The sequence below is a fragment of the Macrosteles quadrilineatus genome, unplaced genomic scaffold (genome assembly GCF_028750875.1).
Source record: "Macrosteles quadrilineatus isolate MER2022 unplaced genomic scaffold, UCM_ALF_1.0 Scaffold_2__2_contigs__length_208266976, whole genome shotgun sequence".
Classification (NCBI taxonomy): domain Eukaryota; kingdom Metazoa; phylum Arthropoda; class Insecta; order Hemiptera; family Cicadellidae; genus Macrosteles; species Macrosteles quadrilineatus.
This window is the reverse complement of record NW_026542595.1, coordinates 15,839,652-15,857,264: the sequence shown is the minus strand read 5'-3', so window position 1 is coordinate 15,857,264 and position 17,613 is coordinate 15,839,652. Positions and strand designations below refer to the sequence as shown.

The 17,613-nt window shown below is 35.8% G+C and overlaps 1 protein-coding gene across 1 annotated transcript in view; it reads right to left on the bottom strand.

Annotated features, from left to right (window-relative positions):
• The window catches only part of LOC128985703 (T-complex protein 1 subunit eta), a 63,016-nt gene extending 46,458 nt beyond the window's left edge, over positions 1–16,558 (bottom strand). The window contains exons 1-4 of the mRNA XM_054405494.1: positions 16,447–16,558; positions 7,205–7,465; positions 4,113–4,271; positions 2,399–2,590 (exon numbers count right to left, since the gene is read on the bottom strand). Coding sequence (XP_054261469.1) covers positions 2,399–2,590; positions 4,113–4,271; positions 7,205–7,465; positions 16,447–16,449 — 615 coding nt within the window. The 5' untranslated portion in view covers positions 16,450–16,558. The remainder of the gene's footprint in view (positions 1–2,398; positions 2,591–4,112; positions 4,272–7,204; positions 7,466–16,446) is intronic.
• Positions 16,559–17,613: the final 1,055 nt, after the last annotated feature.

Sequence of the window (17,613 nt, the reverse complement as noted above, 5' to 3'; positions counted from 1 at the left end):
GCCGCGACCTTTTAAGAGCGGGGGCCAAACCGGGCCCAATTTGGGCAACGTTTGTCGTTTGTGCCTTTACCGCCACATTTTTCTTGGAGGTGACCTCCGCCCGCCTCTGCTGTCTCTTCTCCTTTCGGGTAAGACGCTTTTCCCATGCAGCCCCAGATGGTGTCTCAACGACTGATCCCTTACGGGAGCTTCCCCTAAGAGGGGTCACGGGTTGCTGAGGTTGCAGACGCTTTGTTGGGAAAGCAGCTACATCTGGGGAAGACCTGGGCCCGGCAGACAAAAGGTCTGTCTGGGTCGCCTTAGCCTTAACCTTAGCCCTTGTGGTCTGAACAGCCTCTTCCTTTTTTGGAGGGCTTTCCGTAGTGGATGGCCTTCTGCGTTTCTTAGAAGGCAGCGCCCTGTCGTCGGGCATAGACACTACCTTCTCCGCAATCTTCTCCATGGCCGCCTTGCTTACCAACCGGCAGGCAAAAACGAATCCAAGGTCATCTTCTAGCTTGGCCATGCCATTTTTGACCACTTGGTTAACACTTTCTGGGTCCGAAAGGTGTCCAGCATAGCTTTAATGGTCTCCTCCATGTCTCGAAGCCGGGTTTCGATGCTACTCTCTGCGTCAAGGTATTTCTGACGCAGAAGCACCATCCCTGAGCTCTCCGACTGCAACGTTGTTGTAAGGTGTTCCTCCAACAGCCCTTCACCAGACTTGAAAGCTGGCACCGGTGGAGGGGAGACAGTCGCTCCCTTTACCAGCGAAGGTGCCAACGATATATTTTCTACCGTCAGAGGGGGTGACCTTGAAACACACCCTCCCCTCTTATACGCATTCTCCTCTGACTGCTTGCCAAGCAAGCCCTCCATGCTACCTGGGGTTGAAATAGCCATAAAAATGTTTGCCAGCGCATCGTGCGGCAAGGGACGGCCCGGAATAACCAGGAACGGGTATACCCTCGGGGACGTAGCCCCTACCCCAGTTCCCTGGGGCCCGGTCTCCGTTTGCCTAGTACCGAGAATCCTGACGTACCGGGGGTCGTCCGTGGCAGTGCAGAGCCCGACCTCTGCACCCATGCCGCACTCCCTGACTAGGGCCCGAAGGGGCTGGTTCCTGACGACACACCAGAGAGGTCCCATCGGCAGTGCGAGGCACAAAACAGCCCTTTTGCACAGAAAGGGCACTCCCAAGGCTCAATAGTGCACGCCGGTCGAAAAATAAGAAAGGAAAACATTCAAACCGGGGTTGAAAAAAAGAAGTGTAAAAAGGAAAGATGAAAGATTTCGAGGTACAAGCCAAAGGTAAGAAGCAAACTTGGCCTCAGAGATGGGAGCATAAAGAGAAGGATCTCCCACCCCCTGTTAGTCGCCTTTTACGACAAGCCGAGGGAGGCTGCGGTCCTATTCTAACCCGGTACCGCACGGGAGGGATTTTATATATATAGAAAAATAAAGCGTTCAAACTATTAGTTTTAAATCAATCAAAGCTATTTTTATTTGGGGATGCTGTAGCGTAAAAAAAACATGCACACGCACTTAAGGGTTAAACTAACAGCTGGATAGATATAAAAATATTCAATAGAACTATGATATGAGGTTATTTTATGTAGTCTAGGATTTTGTCATTGACTATAGGAAAGATTAGTAGAGATAAGTATTTCTGTATACAAATTGAAGCTCTGCCACGATACAGGGAGGGATACCTACATTTAAAAAAATTTCCATAAAATGATGTTTGATAATAATTATTACATGTGACACATCATTGTTTAAATCTGTGTTTACCAGGATTGCTAATTTTCAAATAGAACGGAAAAATGTTTAGCGATTCTGAAAATACAGGGTATTACTTAAATACGGAAAAATGTTTAGCGGTTTTGAAAAATTAGGGTATTACTTAAATACGGAAAAAATTTACAAAAATGGCCCGCCATTTTAAAACTAATTAAGATAATTGAAGTCTGTTTTCACCAAATTGTTGCTATAAGCAAGAACTTTCTAAAAATGTATAATAAGATACAGGTTGACATAACAAAATTTCAAGATTCGAACCTGTGACCTCCATTTCTGGAATACCCTGTGCTGGTATTATGTTCTAAATATTTTTAATGGGTTCTTCGTAGGTGATTTAAGAGGGAACAATTTTATTTCCTGTTTCTAGGTGAAAACGTACTCCAGTAAAAGTATGCGTACGGGTGGTCTGCCTCACCCTGTATAAGAACAACCAACCACCACTATAAATATGAATGATAATGAGTGAGAATATAATATGTTGCCCAAATGGACATACAAAGATACCATCAGTTATAATTGATTAGATTAACAACTACTCCGGAACCAGCCACACGGCCACCATTTCATATAATGTGATATGATATTACACAAACAACTTCAGGCTTAAAATACTTACTTCCAAAGCACCACCTTGAACCTTTTTTATTCCAATCATATTCAGGGGTAATAGATCGTCCAGGGATAGAACTGCGTCCACAACTATTTTTGAAAAGAAATCTTTCTGCTGATGGATCAGTTTTGAGCTGAGAGCAGTTGCAGCACACTTCTGTAGCAAAGCACGGTGTTCTGTGGTGTTGCTCTTCTCAATCTGAAAATCAAAATACTGTTAATACTGTTCGATGAAATGGCGACCAGACATAGTAGGTATTTTAAGCCAAGTGTGAATGGAGATGAGTGTAGGATGAGTGGCGCGATCTTGTAGTCTTGTTAGGGACTAATGTGGACATTCCTTAGACACAGCTGTTAATTAATAGCCCATACAGCTAATGGCAACTAAGGGACCTACAGTTTATAGTGGAATCCGAACCACATTTTTTCCTTGGTATATACGAATTGGTCTAATTATTAGGATAGTACTGCGGATAGTCTTAGCACTCACTCGTGCGGACGTTAATCCACACCAGGGAGTATCACATCCACAGTGCATGCCTATAAATATCCACAATTCGTGACCTCCTAGTAGCTGGATTAAAGGACGACGCCACACAAATGATGATACAACATTGTCTCTGTCAACTATTACGATCAACTAGCCACTACACATCCTTCACCACGGAGGGGGAGACACAAAGGAGAAAAATTAGGTTATTTAAGATTTATTGTATGAAACAGTTAGTTATTCATGGGAGCATTGCACAAGGTCCAGTTTTTCAAAACTATTTATTTTGTTGCTGCAGTTCCAAAAACATGCTATTACAGGATACACAGGGGTTTCTGTAGCTCCAAGGTATAATGCTCTACGTCCAAAAGTACAGTCATTATCAGAAGTAAACATTTACATTCTAAAATTAAAATAAACTTTGAAAAGAGACTGTCCTTCGGGTTTTGTGCAGTTATAAATCATTATATACCCACTGTATGAATTTCTGTTGCTCAAATTTCAGAAAGTCCAAAAATATATGAATTGCTTTAACTCCAAATTGCAGTAGCCCCAAAATAAAGGAATAATTAATTGTGTCACTCAGATTGAAGGCATTTGAATACACGCTGAGATGGACGCCATGACCTATAACGTAGATTTTTCAAGGGAATGGTAAACGTAACATAATTTTTAATAGCTTTTTATGAAAATATTGGTCTCAGTTATTTAAATTATTCTGCTGTAAAAAAAATATAGAAAAACTTGTTTTGTAAAACATCCCAAGATGTATAAGCGGGGGTTAGCACGGGTCATTTGGCTGTGTATATTTGGACACCTTTAATCAACTAGACGCAATTATTACTACATTTTGGAGTTACAGCTGACGATCTGTATACATCCATCGTGGGGTTTACAATTGAAACTTAAACATACATCTTAGTTTATTAGAAAAGAGAAAAGAACTATACCTACCATAAATCAAGGTCAAAAAAATAAAACAGAACAAAACATACCCTACTAATATACCTAGTTATACACAGAACCGTATACTCTTAGGACAGAGTAATACGCAGACTGCCAGAAAGGCCTAGAAATGGGAACTAAACCCACAGATTCTGTACCACAAAACCCAGTTATCGCTAAAAAATTTAGTATTTAGAAAATAATAAAATAACTATGACTGATAATAATTTATGCTGAAACTAAATTCTTATACTATATGTAGTTCCATAAAAGGTACCTATATTACCTTGACAGCTAGGGTATCAATTTTCTCAAGACACAACCGCAAGGCTTTGCGGATGGCTTTGATGACAACTCTAGGGTGAACACCTTCTTCCACATAAGACTTGACTTGTTTCAGGAACTCTCCTGCCAGGAGTACAACACTGGTTGTCCCATCTCCCACCTAATACAGTATTCAATTCAAAACATCTTTATTCATTTTAGTGATGGGCGGATCCAAGAAAATGTTGGTACCGGATCCGGATAAGTTTTTTTTTCCCCCGACGGTTTTTTTGAAAAAGCCTATATGGCTAGGCAATTTTACAGTATTTGTTGACGTCAAAAATTCATATGGCTAGGTAATGTGAAAATATATGTCGACGTAAATAACTCATATGGGTAGGCAATGACTATCAGTGTCCATTCAGGCTATGGAGGTTGGGATTTCTTTATTTCTTGATTTACAACAGGGAAATCTGTTCTTCAGTAAATGACAGATCATTATTTAATTTTTTTATTTAATTTTTCAGAATACAGAATTTTTACAGAAAATTGGCTAGTTGGTGGTAGGCCTGGGTCATGAATGATACATTATTAATGGTCGGGGAAAAAGGAAACGGTGATCATATACAATTATATTTTTGATTACATAAATTATAGTTTTTGTATGCTTGATTGAACTGTTGAATTGTAGCCTGTAAATTTGCTTGCAAAATGCAAAATCTCAGTTATCAGAATTAAACTATAGAGTTTTAAAAAGTCATAAATAAATCATTTATTTTTTTAATGAGTTGGGAAAATCTGAAATTTTTTTTTATTCAATTAGGCTACTTCTATGGTATTTTACTCATTAGGACTTTTTTTACTTATTAGAAATCAATGGAATAGGAATCGAGAATCGGGAATCGATTTGCAAGAATCGGAATCGGAATCGAAAAAAAGAGGAATTGACCCATCCCTAGACGTAACCTACACAAAAATAGATACAATATAATATTATATTCAATACAGATTACATTAGGTTGTGAGACATACTAGGGGTGTGTCCATTCTTGATTAGACATTAGTATCAAGAATCAATCTTCAAAAGTGCCAATTCTGATAACCAGCATGTCTCCAAAGATCACGCGATCGTCAAGTTACCGCTTTTACCACACGATCATGTATGACGACGGTGATGTTTTCTTGACCTAGGAAGATGATGTTAACATGGCTGCAGGAGATGATCAGAATTTTTCCGGGATTGTGGAAGAGGACGATAATGTCCACACTACCGCAGAAGATCAGAATTTTGTGACAATGGCAGGAAATTACACAAATTTTGCCACAATCACAGGAGACGATTATGATACCTACATGGCCGCAGGAGATGATCAGGATCTTGCCGTGATTGCAGAAGACAATGATGATGTTTTCGTTACCGCAGGGGATATTCAGGATTGTCCTGTTACCGCGAGGGACAAGGACAATGTTAACATGACTTCGGGAAATGATCATAATTTTGCCGCAATCATTAAATGCGATGATAATGTCCACATTACCACGGGAGACAATGATGATGATTCCGTTATCGCTGAGCGATATTCAGTATTTTACCACGACTGCGGAAGACAGTGATGATATTTTTATGACTGAGGAAGATATTCAGGATTTTGCAGTGACTGCGGAAGACGGTGACCATGTCTTCACAACCGCGAGATATGATGAAACTATTACTCTGAGCTTGATCAAAAACCTCAGACTGGCATATCTCTAATTATAATCAAATCTTTTTTGACATGTTTTGAAAATATCAATATTTACCATAGATAAATAATGTGTTTAAAAGAAGGGTTTAAACTTAAATTGGCTAGTTAGAGTTTTTCATATACTCGAGTATAAAGAATCCAGAATTAATTTTTCTGGTATTGATAATGAGAAATTGAGAATCGATCAATTTTGGAATTGACAAATCATTAGGCCTTCCGGTTGGTACAGTGGATAAGTGTATTAAGTTAAGTTAATTACAATTACAGAATAATTAAGTATAATTTTATTCTAAGCCTGTAATTGGGAAACTGTTAATGAATATAATGATAATGTCGTAAAGATTCTTTGAAAATATTTAACAGGCCTAACTGAAAGTATTATGAAGTAACCTGATTTATATTTGATTCAAACCCAGCTAAATCACTACACAATCCTACTGGTAGCTAGATAACTGTGATAGCAGATTAGCTGGATTGAATCTAAGATGATTGAGTTGTTGGGTCAAAGCTGTTAAACAGACTAGGTAAGTTTACACTACATTGTTGCAACGTGATGACTGCTGCAGCCAAGTGCTAGATAATTTGCTTATTTATCTATTTCGCTCATACTGATTGGATTTATGTGATTTTAAAATTTAAGCATCAGTAATTCAAAATGGAAGGGTATATATTTTTTTAATATTGATTCATTGTAAGAACAAAGACCATGATACCTTGATCTCATATGTAAAAATGTAAGCTAACAACAAAGATAACGAATTCGGAGATCGTGTGCCTAGTAGGCCTATTTTTGGTGTCATAACTTAACGAGCCTAATATTTCTAGTTTTCTTTTGACACTTCAAATAATTTTTAACAGAGTTAGCCTACAAGAAAGCTTTCAAGTTAAAAAACTTAAAGCGGTATTGAGTTTAAATTGTTTATCATCTGACTTATTAAAAGTCTACTAAAATGTTCTTTAAATATAACTTTAATAAGCAATTAAAATATGAAACATTTACCTGTATTAACTGTAGAATACAAAAACGTAGACCTACCACAAGAATATATATAATGAATATTTTAGTGAATATCCAACCAGATAAATGGAAATTTGCTTAGTCTACTAGGTTTGCTGCATTAGCGGTATTTTTTAATGACAAAAATATTTACTAAATCCTCACTAATAATGGAAAACTGTAGCCGTAGCCTTGAACTGTAGCAATAAACTTCTTATGTACAGTAGTCATCTAGTCCTTTTAATATTCCCTCAAAAAATATATGTGTAATAGGAGAATGAATAAAAAGTCTTTCCAGATCCATTCTCCTAAAGAGAGGGGTGGTTTACAACTACTGTAAAATTTTGAGTAAGTTATCCTGATTTTGGATACCTCGGCATCCTGAGATTTGGCAATGTCAACCAATGTTTTAGCAGCAGGGTGAACAATTTCCAGTAGCTTCATGATAGTGGCTCCATCATTTGATATTGTAGCCTTTCCTCCTTGATCAACTATGAGTTTGTCCATGCCCCTGGGTCCGAGTGTGGTTCGGACAGTTTCCACCACTGCTTGGCAGGCATTGATGTTAGATATCAGTTGTGGCTTCCCTTGAGAATTTTCTGTACCCTCTTTCAGTAATATTATTTGTGGTTGCTGAAACACAAATTTGTCAGGATCTTTAACTTAATGTATATTTAGAAATTCTCCCAGAACAATCGTAAAGAGAGGTTACATAACTCTATGTTATTGAAATTATTGTTAAATCAATATTAAATGTTAAACAAACTACTACTCCTGCGCTTTGCAACGGAAAGAGGACGCGGAAGAGAATAATTATGTTATTTATATCTGCTGGTTGAAGTAGTTACAAATATATTATTTTAAATAACAGACCTTAATTTTACCACTCAGTGTAGTAGCTAGTATTTTCTTCATAGGCTACTTGTACAAGGGGTTTAAATTTCCTAGGCAATTTACAGTACTATTACAGTACATAAGTGGTGCTGATGTGTGTGTGTAAAAATACTGTAACTCTATGATTTAATTTGAAAAAAATAAATAGGTTTATCTTTTCAAATCACATAATTTACCTTTGCGTTGACATTTTTATATAGACTAGGGCCTAGATATAAAAACTTCAACGCAAAGGTAAAATTGTGAATTTTCTCATGCTTCCATGGAGACCAATTCATAATTTACATATATTTTATTTAACCATTTATTTTCACTCAACAAAAAAAGTTATTCAACTTTAAAAAAAAATAAAAAAAAGACATTAGGACCAAGGTACAATACCTATGTTGTACCTCACACCTACATATGTTGTACCTTGGACCACTGATTTTTAAGTAGAGGAAACACATTTAAATATTATCAAATTAATAATTAGTTTTTATTTTATCAAATATAACAAAACTGGCCCTTACAATACATATTTTAATCATATTTTGTAAGAAATTCACTCAAGTTCACTTATAGCTAGTTAAGGCCTACGTAAAATATTCGTCTAACTGTCTTGGGGGCTCTGTCCTGTTCGTTTTTAGCAAATTAAATTACAAATGCCTATAATAAACCTTTTTGACAGAATTATTAACGTCTGCTTTTAGTAGTCTAAGCTACTATGGTCCAAGGTACAAACTACCTATGAGCTAGGTCCCAGGTACAACACCTGGCCATTTTGTAAAAACTTGGTTCTAGACTATTCTAGGTTAGGATTAACATGGTGTGAATCATATGAAACTGTAGCTGAGTTGTTGGATTATAGCATCAAATTGCCAGCTGAGATAAACAATCATTAAATCTAACATAAAAGAAAATTAAAAGTTTAATATACCTACTTTTTCCTTGTAAAAACTTGTTTTAGTTTTCTTGTCAAAAGGACACATTCAATTCCAAATTGAACACATTAGGATAGACCTCTGGTGGCTAAAGCATAAACTAAGGGTACAAGTTCTCCCTTTACTCAACAGATAGTGCCAGTGCCAGAATGAGCATAGGTCCAAGGTACAACACCTTCCCCTAGCCTAGGTTAAGAAAAACAATAAACGGTACGGTATCAGCATTCTGACACATACTTTCTCCCATAAGTTTGTCAACGACCTTTATCCTATGTGTAAGCGGTGAGAGTAAATATACGGAAATAGGATTCGTACAATTTTGTTCAGAATTTAAAGGACTAGGCCTATAACATACTAAATTTTTATCAAAATTGTTCCGGCCATTTTTGGGAAAATCCGACTTTTCCGTTATTTTATGGGGTTTTTATGGGAAAATAACATAATTTACAATACGGTACCGTAACTTTTAACCCATAATTTTTACAGAAATGGGATTTGTACCATTTTGTTCAGAATATAAAAGACTATAACATACTAAATTTTTATCAAAATCGTTCAGGCCATTTTTGGGAAAATCCCATTTTTTCTGCTATTTTATGGGGTTTTATGGGAAAATCCCCATTAAAAATCAAAATTTCTAATAAATTAAAAAACTATCGAAATTGTAAGGACCATAACATACTAGCGTATGTTAACCATAGCAGTGGCCGATCGTCGTCTGGTGACGATCTGACGTTGATGCTTAGAATGGCCAAAGTCGTCTGGTGACGATGTGGGCCGAAATTTTTTTTGCGGTAAAAAAACACGTATAATCAACTCAGATGAAAATAATATATATACCATTCGAAAGATCACATTCTGAACTTTCATTTTATTACATAAACAAACCCTGTAGCAGGTATATAACAATGTCACGACGATTAGAAATCAAATGAATTTTTGGCGCGGCATGACTTTTGCAGCCGACACATGGGAACTGGCAAAACACGTCTTGTTTGGCATTACCCTGCTCAGGTAATTTTCGTCGTGGGATGTTGCGGGTGGTACCACTGAATAGCCATTGATTTTATCTTCATTGTGGTAGTAATATTTAGAACGAAATATTGATTGCACAACCGGTACGATTTTATGAAAACAGCTGTTTTCGAAATTTTTAACAAATGGCCAATGGTCGTCAGGTGACGATGTGGAAAATACGAATTACATACAGTGTAATTTATTATTACTAGTCATATAGTATGTCATTTTGAAGAGGAAGAAATATAGATTCAGAGAGTGGCAGCCCTGCACTCAGGGTTATTTCTGTATGCTCGCATGTAGACGACGGAAGTGAGTCATTACTGCTACAGTCTGTCAGCTGTCTTGTATTCGCCATTGTTTGTTTGTGTTGTTGCCGGTAATAGTGTTCGTTCTCGTGTTATCCGTGATTTATTACTAAATACGTTATTAGTTCGTAGTGTTAGTGTTAGTGAAGTTTGTGTGTGTGTATATAACAGTAATCTTCATGCATAAATATTACTGAATTGTGTGAAATAGTGTTCATAAAAGGTTGTATTTTGTTAGCATCATGTCCTAAAATGACGATTCTGACATTCAGAGATTGTTGTACGAGACGGACCTTAGTTCGCCATGCTTGAATGCTATATTACTATATGCTTAGTAATCCTTGTTAGTAAGCAAATATGATATATACCCAAGGTGTTATACATTTTTATAGTAAAGGTAAATGAATACACTACAACATGTTTATAATGGTTTGGGGGTAAAAAATTTTGTAAAAAAGTTATAGCCTATACTAAATACTGTATTTTGTTAGCATCATGTCCAAAAATGACGATTCTGACATTCAGAGATGATATATATATGATATATAATGATTTACCCAAGGTGTTATACATTTTTATAAAGGTAAATGAATACACTACAACATGTTTATATTGGTTTGGGTGTAAAAAATTTGGTTAAAAAATTATATAGGCTACTAAATACTGTACACTCCATTTTCTCGAAATGCGCAAAAAATTCAAAACGTTCTCAAATTGATACATAATTATAGGTGAAAATAACTTTTTACCATCATACTTATGACTTTTTGATAAGCATTTTTGCGCAAGCATTTTTGATATTGTTATTTCATTGTGTTTCACCCACTATTTTAATTGTGCAAAAACAGTCTGGAAGTTGCATAAATTAATGAGTCGGTTCATTATAACCTAACCTTTAACTTACCTAATCTAACCTCACTTCAAAGGACTTAATATAGTCACGAATCCGCATAAAGTCCGACCTATCTTCCTCACATGCCTTTTCTGACATTTAACTGCTATTTAAACATTAATATTAAGGTTGGGTTAGGTTGGGTTAGATTAGATCAGATTATGTAACATAATTTGTTATTTAATTTCATGGTTTGTACTTTACTGTTTGGTTGTATATCTAGCTAACGAGTTCTCTTACAAAACCGATTTATGAAATCATACAGCAAGTTTGGTTGGTTGGTTAGTTTAGAACAGTTTCATTTCATAATGAACTATTATTTTTTCCTCTGGGAATCGTACAGCAAGTTTGGTTGGTTTGGTTAGTTCAGAACAGTTTCATTTCATAATCAACGGTTATTTTTTTCTCAAAAAGTGAGTGTTCATAAGATCTACATGTTAAAATCTTAACTGCTGTACTTTGCTATTAAAAACGGGGTTTTACGAGATATACAGAGGGAATTCAGGTTAAATTGAGGGAATTCTAGGGGTAATTGTGGTACAGTGACCTGTCACTGCAACTGCATTGCTATTGTTTTGGTTTGTGGTCAAAACAACAGATCAACAGATGATGTAATTGTACAGATTTCTGATTGGCAGATTATTTCTTTCGTGTAGTAATCTGATTGGCTGGTGGTTTCGTTGTTAGTTGTTTGTTTTGAACCGTCTCCATGACTCCATGTTTGTTAGTTCAAAGTGAAGTAGTGACCAAGGAGGACGTAGCTCAAATTTGTGTTTAATTTTCATTCTTATTGAAATGAAATGAAATGAAATGAAAAACGTTTATTTATCCCAAGAATATAAACTAAAACAGAGAGTAGCTATACAACTAACAGTACAATATTTCTAAAATAAAATAAAATTTGCCTTACTTATGGGATAGGCCTACATGGGCAGGTGCCTGTGCGTAGGCCTGGCTGTTATCAGTCTAAGCAAATTGAGGGCACACACTAAAATTGGGAAGGTTTTTAAGCCTTGTTAATTTAACTTAATCGTTTAGCGGATAAGAGAATGTCGGCGACGACAACCAAAGCCAGTGCAATCTAAGACAGGAGACATTGTGAGGGCGAGGGGGTCGAAGGGTCAAGGATTGTTTAGTCAGGGTCAAGTAAGGTTAGGTCTGATCAAAGTTTCGGCCTCTTCATTGGTAATCGTGTGCAGTAAAACAAGCATCTGTTTTTTGAATTTCTGTATTGAGGGTAAACTAAAAATGTGTTGAATATTATATTTTTGAATTAGATTTCGATATAGAATCTGAGCAACATAAAAACAGTTGGTAGTTAGAACTGACTTATGTAGCTGAGGGACAGATATTCCAACATTGTGTGAATATCTTGTGTAGTGTTGATGTGTGACTGCTGTAAGGATCGTGTTTGAGTTTTTGAATGTGTGACTAAGAAGAAACTGAATGAAAATATGTCTGACTGGTAATACTCCCGTCTCACAGAATAGCGCATCAGTGGAGTACCTTTTATTTTTTCTAAAAGCTACTTTCAAAATTGATCTTTGGACCACATTCAAGGGTTCCAAGGTGGTGTGATAGCATGCTCCCCAGCATATAATACCAAATGAAATCAAGGATTGTACATAAGCGAAATAAGCTCTCTTTACGTCCTCCTCGTCCAAAATGACACTCAGTTGATTAAAAGCATATATGTATTTACGAATCCTTTTCTTTAAGAAATCATGCTCATGCTCTGACCACCTCATTCGGTAGTCAAAATAAACACCTAAATATTTGTAATAATCTACTTTTTCAATGTATTCACAATTACAAGATATACTGTTATGGTCGCCGCAACAATGAATCTTCAAATTGTCTAGACTATAATCAGTGCTTGTACTGAGTGATATCGGAATAAATTTAGTCTTGTTCACATTAAGTGAGAGCACATTTTGATCTAGCCATTTTTTTAGAAGTGAGAGGTCACGGAGAGCTTTAGACCTGACATCCTCCCAAGAACGACCCTTTAACAAAACTAATGTGTCGTCAGCAAATAAAAATAGTTCACCATCCAGGTTCAGTTTTGAAATGTTATTTATATAGATTAGAAAAAGTATCTAGGCCCCAGAGTACTTCCCTGAATAACCCCATACTCAATTGAATTTGCATCACTATTCACACCACAAATGGAAACTACTTGATGTCTGTCAGATAAATAGTTTTTGAACCAGGCGAGAGCAGTGCCTCTGACACCGATCTGTTCCAATTTTGCTATCAACAAGTTTCTGTTAATTGAGTCAAATGCTTTTTTTAAATCTAAGAAAATTAACATAGAACGATTGTTATTTGCCATTGAGTTATTTATAGATTTACATACTTCAAAAAGTGCATCAGAGATGTTTTTATCTTTTCTAAACCCAAATTGTGAATTAGATAATAGCCTATATTGTTATTATGAAGGTATTCCACCAACTGCTCCTTGACAATACGCTCTAAAACCTTGGAAAACACGCTTAACAATGAGATTGATCTAAAGTTGTTACAGTCTTTTGGATCACCTGTTTTAAATAAAGGAATTACTTTTGCAGTTTTGAATTGAGCCGGGAATATACCAGTCAGTAGAGATAGATTAATTATGTGTAGCAGCGGAATGTAAATTATGAGTGCGTTTTGTTTAAGTAAATCAGCCGAAACTTCGTCCAGACCCGGAGCTGAGCCACCGCGCAGCTCGGAGATGTGTCGTAGTACGTCTTGTGCAGAAACAGTTTGCAATGTGAAAGTAGAGTCCAGTCTGTAGTCAGAGTCAACAACCATTGGGGTCCCACCCGCATCTATCTGCTTCGATAGATTCACTCCAACAGAAGCAAAGAAGTTATTAAAATCATCTGCTATCTCGTGTTTTGCGGCTTGAGTATCATGAGACATGCTGGGAATAAATTTATCGATTGGAAATGAATTTTTATTACGTGGCCTGCCAGCAAGATTATTGATCAGTCCCCAAAACAATTTTGGATTCCTATTGTTCTGGTAAATCTTTCCCTGTAAAAATCTCGTTTGGCTCTTTTTAATAGATTGCATAGGTTTTGTCTGTAATTCCTATAATAAGTTTGTAGATAATCATTAAATGGTTCACGACGAGTGGCTTTACTTAATTTGTCTCTAGTACGTATTGATTTGACCAAACTGTCAGTAATCCATGGTTTAATTCTTTTACGTCTAGATGATCTTGAAGCTATAGGTTTTTTTGCATTTTGTAAAGAAAAATCTAGATTTTTGTAAAACATTTCACAGCACATATTGATATCTATACAGTTTAGGACAGGTCCCCAGTCGGTCTGAGAGAGATTTTGAGTGAGAAGGGTGTGATCAAGGTAAGTTTGAGAAGGTCCGGTTGCAGTGTGAATGTTAAGTGTGTGTGCGTGAGTGTATGCAGTGTCATGTATAGTGAGGGCGGTTGCATAGTGGTCGGTGAGGCTAGTGTGCAGTACAGCAGCGCGCACAGCAGCCATGTCACAGTAACGCACAAATATGTGATCAATGCAGGAGGCAGTGTCCTGTGTAACTCTAGTCGGAAAATCGCGTTCGGACATTATGTAGAAAACGGGGTGATTCCTAATGAAATACCGTATGTGGATACCTATCATTATGTATTTGTTGGACTAAGTGATTTCAATTTTCGTTGTAGGCTAGTTGCTGGTTGGCTATCGGCAAACCAAAGACATGGTGCTCTCCGTGCGTGCCGGTTTTGGTTATTTTTGAGTGAGACAGCAGTAAGTAAATTATATGTCGAGTGCATATTCCTTGTGAATTTTTCACGCCGATATAGTGAATCCAACATTCTTGAAGTGTGGAATTGTGTAAAATTGGTGTAGGCCTATATTGAGGTTTTGGAGGAACTGTTGTTAGGGTCGGTTTTATTAAATTCCAGTCAATATTTAGGACTGGAATTGCTTTTCCCCCAATTTTTATCCTCCAAAACTTCATTTTATACACTCTTTACACAATTTCACACTTCAGAGTGTTTTTAAGCTGGGGTCTGGGTCCTAAATTTTTACCCCAAACTCAAAAATTTTGACAATAGCCTACTTTCTCCATGGTAATAGGGGGAGAAAATAAAAATAAATTCCAGCCAGTTAAGCATGAGACTTCTTAACCCTCCAAGTGTCCATAGTTTAGGCCTTAATGTCCACCTATTTTTGGCACATTTGCAAGGTTTTATTAAAACGGATCTGAGAAGCTTAAAACAATGTTAATTCTAATGTTCTATATACCATTTTGTTTGGAAAATCATGGGCTTCAATATTATATATAAAACATAAGGAACATTTTTTCAAAAAAAAAATTTTTAGGTAAAAAAAATATATTTTCGAAAATTTTCAAAAAAAAAATAAGTTCGCGCTCAATGAAATTGTATAAATTATAGGCCTATAAATATTTGAAAATAGCCACTTTGTTCTAAATTTTTTGAGGATTACAAATATATAATAATATAAGGAAGTATATTTGCAAATAAATAAGTTATGGGCAAAAAACTGATTTCAGTACATAGCGTTTAGCTAAGAATGCATAGCCTAACCATAGCTAGGAATCTGGCTGATAATTTACATCAATATCACTACCTACTTCTTCAGGATCATCAACCAGCACTTCAAAACCACTTAAGTTTAAATCTTCTTATAATGCACCACGTATATCACTACTTTTGATTTTTAACACTAAAACAATGATAAACGTAATAAAACACATCAGTCATCGGTCCGGGGGAACCTAGCTGTTTACAAATACACGCACGTCAGCTGTCTGCTACAATATTTTCGGAACTAAAATGAATAGCGCTTAGAGACAGACCTCTGGAGAAAGCTTAGAATATTACGGAAAGAACGATACCTAACTCGATCCAGTTCAATCCGATTCAGTCAGTCATAGAGCCTTCGCCGTAAACGATGTCTGCGTGTCGAAAAATCGACAAGTAACACTACACAAAGTGTGCTGCTTGTCGAATTTTCGTCAAGTAACACTGGGAGGGTTAAAACCACATAGGTATGCTGGGCCAGCCCTACCTACAGTACCTGGTCATGTTAAGCTAACTTAGGCCAGCTTGTAATCAAACCAACAAAAATTTCAAAAAAAAACTTCCAGGTAGCCTACTTTAATTGGCATTCCGGCACTTATCTGACTCTGACAGCCATTCTCAATAGGTTTAATGCCATTACCATTAGGTCTATGCTACTTAGGCCTACTTACTTGCATTCTAGACCCAAAATTATACTTTTATAAAAGACCTTTTTTGGTACTAATTTTAAAAATGTTTTTTTTTATGTATATACTGTAGGCCTAAACTTAGGTTATTTTATTTTGTTTATGACGTAGCTAATGCATTTTATGTTAATTTTGCTGAATAAACGACTTATGACTTAAAAGAAACTTATTTTGAATAGGTTAGGTTAACATTTTATATTAATACCAAATTCTGTACGGCGTGACTTAAAACGCAATTAATCCATTTAATTCGATTCCCAATCCCTCCTAATATATAGGTGAATTTGTGTTGACATGGTAATCATGAGGATTACTAGTAAATTATTGGATAATTCTTACCATTTTTCTGTGAAGTGCGAAATAAATATATATATCACGGGTCACGGGTCACGGCACGGCGTTTGGTCATCAGATCCAGATGACAGTGAGCAGTGTTGCCACCACGTTGTTGCGATTTTACCCTAAAGGCGGGCTAAAATTACCCTAAATCTACTTTGAGTTACCCTAAAAATTACCCTAAATGTTAATATTTGCGTTTAATGCTATAAAACATTGTTAAAATCATATAAATCTTACATAAGGTGGTTAATTATACTAAATGAAGTTCCAATATCAATCAATTTACGTAAAATTATACTCGATTCTAAAAAACAACCCGAAAGAAGAACAAAATGTTGATATTCAGCTTCAGCTCTATCGTATATACGAAAAATATCGAATCAAGAACTATCGTATTTTTTACTGTATCGACCCATTACTACTGTTTTTTGGACAATCATATCTTTAAAATACAGTACGGTATCACCAAAGCTTTAATCTATACAGTATACATAGTAGTAATTTCTTGACACAATTTGTAAAATAATCCAGTTTAATTCAATTCAATCACATAATTAAATATCAAACCCAGTAATGAATAATATTTCATATTTTATTTGGCCTATAACGTGTTATAGAATCGAATACATTCTAAAACAGATAATTCAGTCTATTTATATTGTTTTTGTTGTAATTGATCCATATTGTCTTGTTCAAAATGGTTTGTCATGTAGTTTTTGTTGTTAATAGTCTATATTTATGATTGTTTTTGTTGTTAAATTTTCTTATTTATTTTGTTTTTCGTGCAACATGCCTGTATAGCTGTCACGTCCTGTAAATCATGATATTTTATTAATCAAAACTGTATTGTTATCGTATTTCATATTTTTATATTTCATATTATTTATTAGTATTTCATACTTGCTAAAATATTTAATTATTGATCGCACTAACTATCAATCTCAACTCAACTCTCCTGTAAAATGGCGTTTGCCGTGTATGCAATAAATAAATAAATAAAATAAATAAATAAATTCACAACTATTGATAAGATCGATTAGGATAACTTATTATGAAAAATTCATTATAGCGATCGATTTAAACCGGTTGAATCGAATATGATGGTTTGGCCATAGTATGTAATGAACGTATTTTGCCAAATTTTGAAGTTTTTTTTTCATGTTTTTA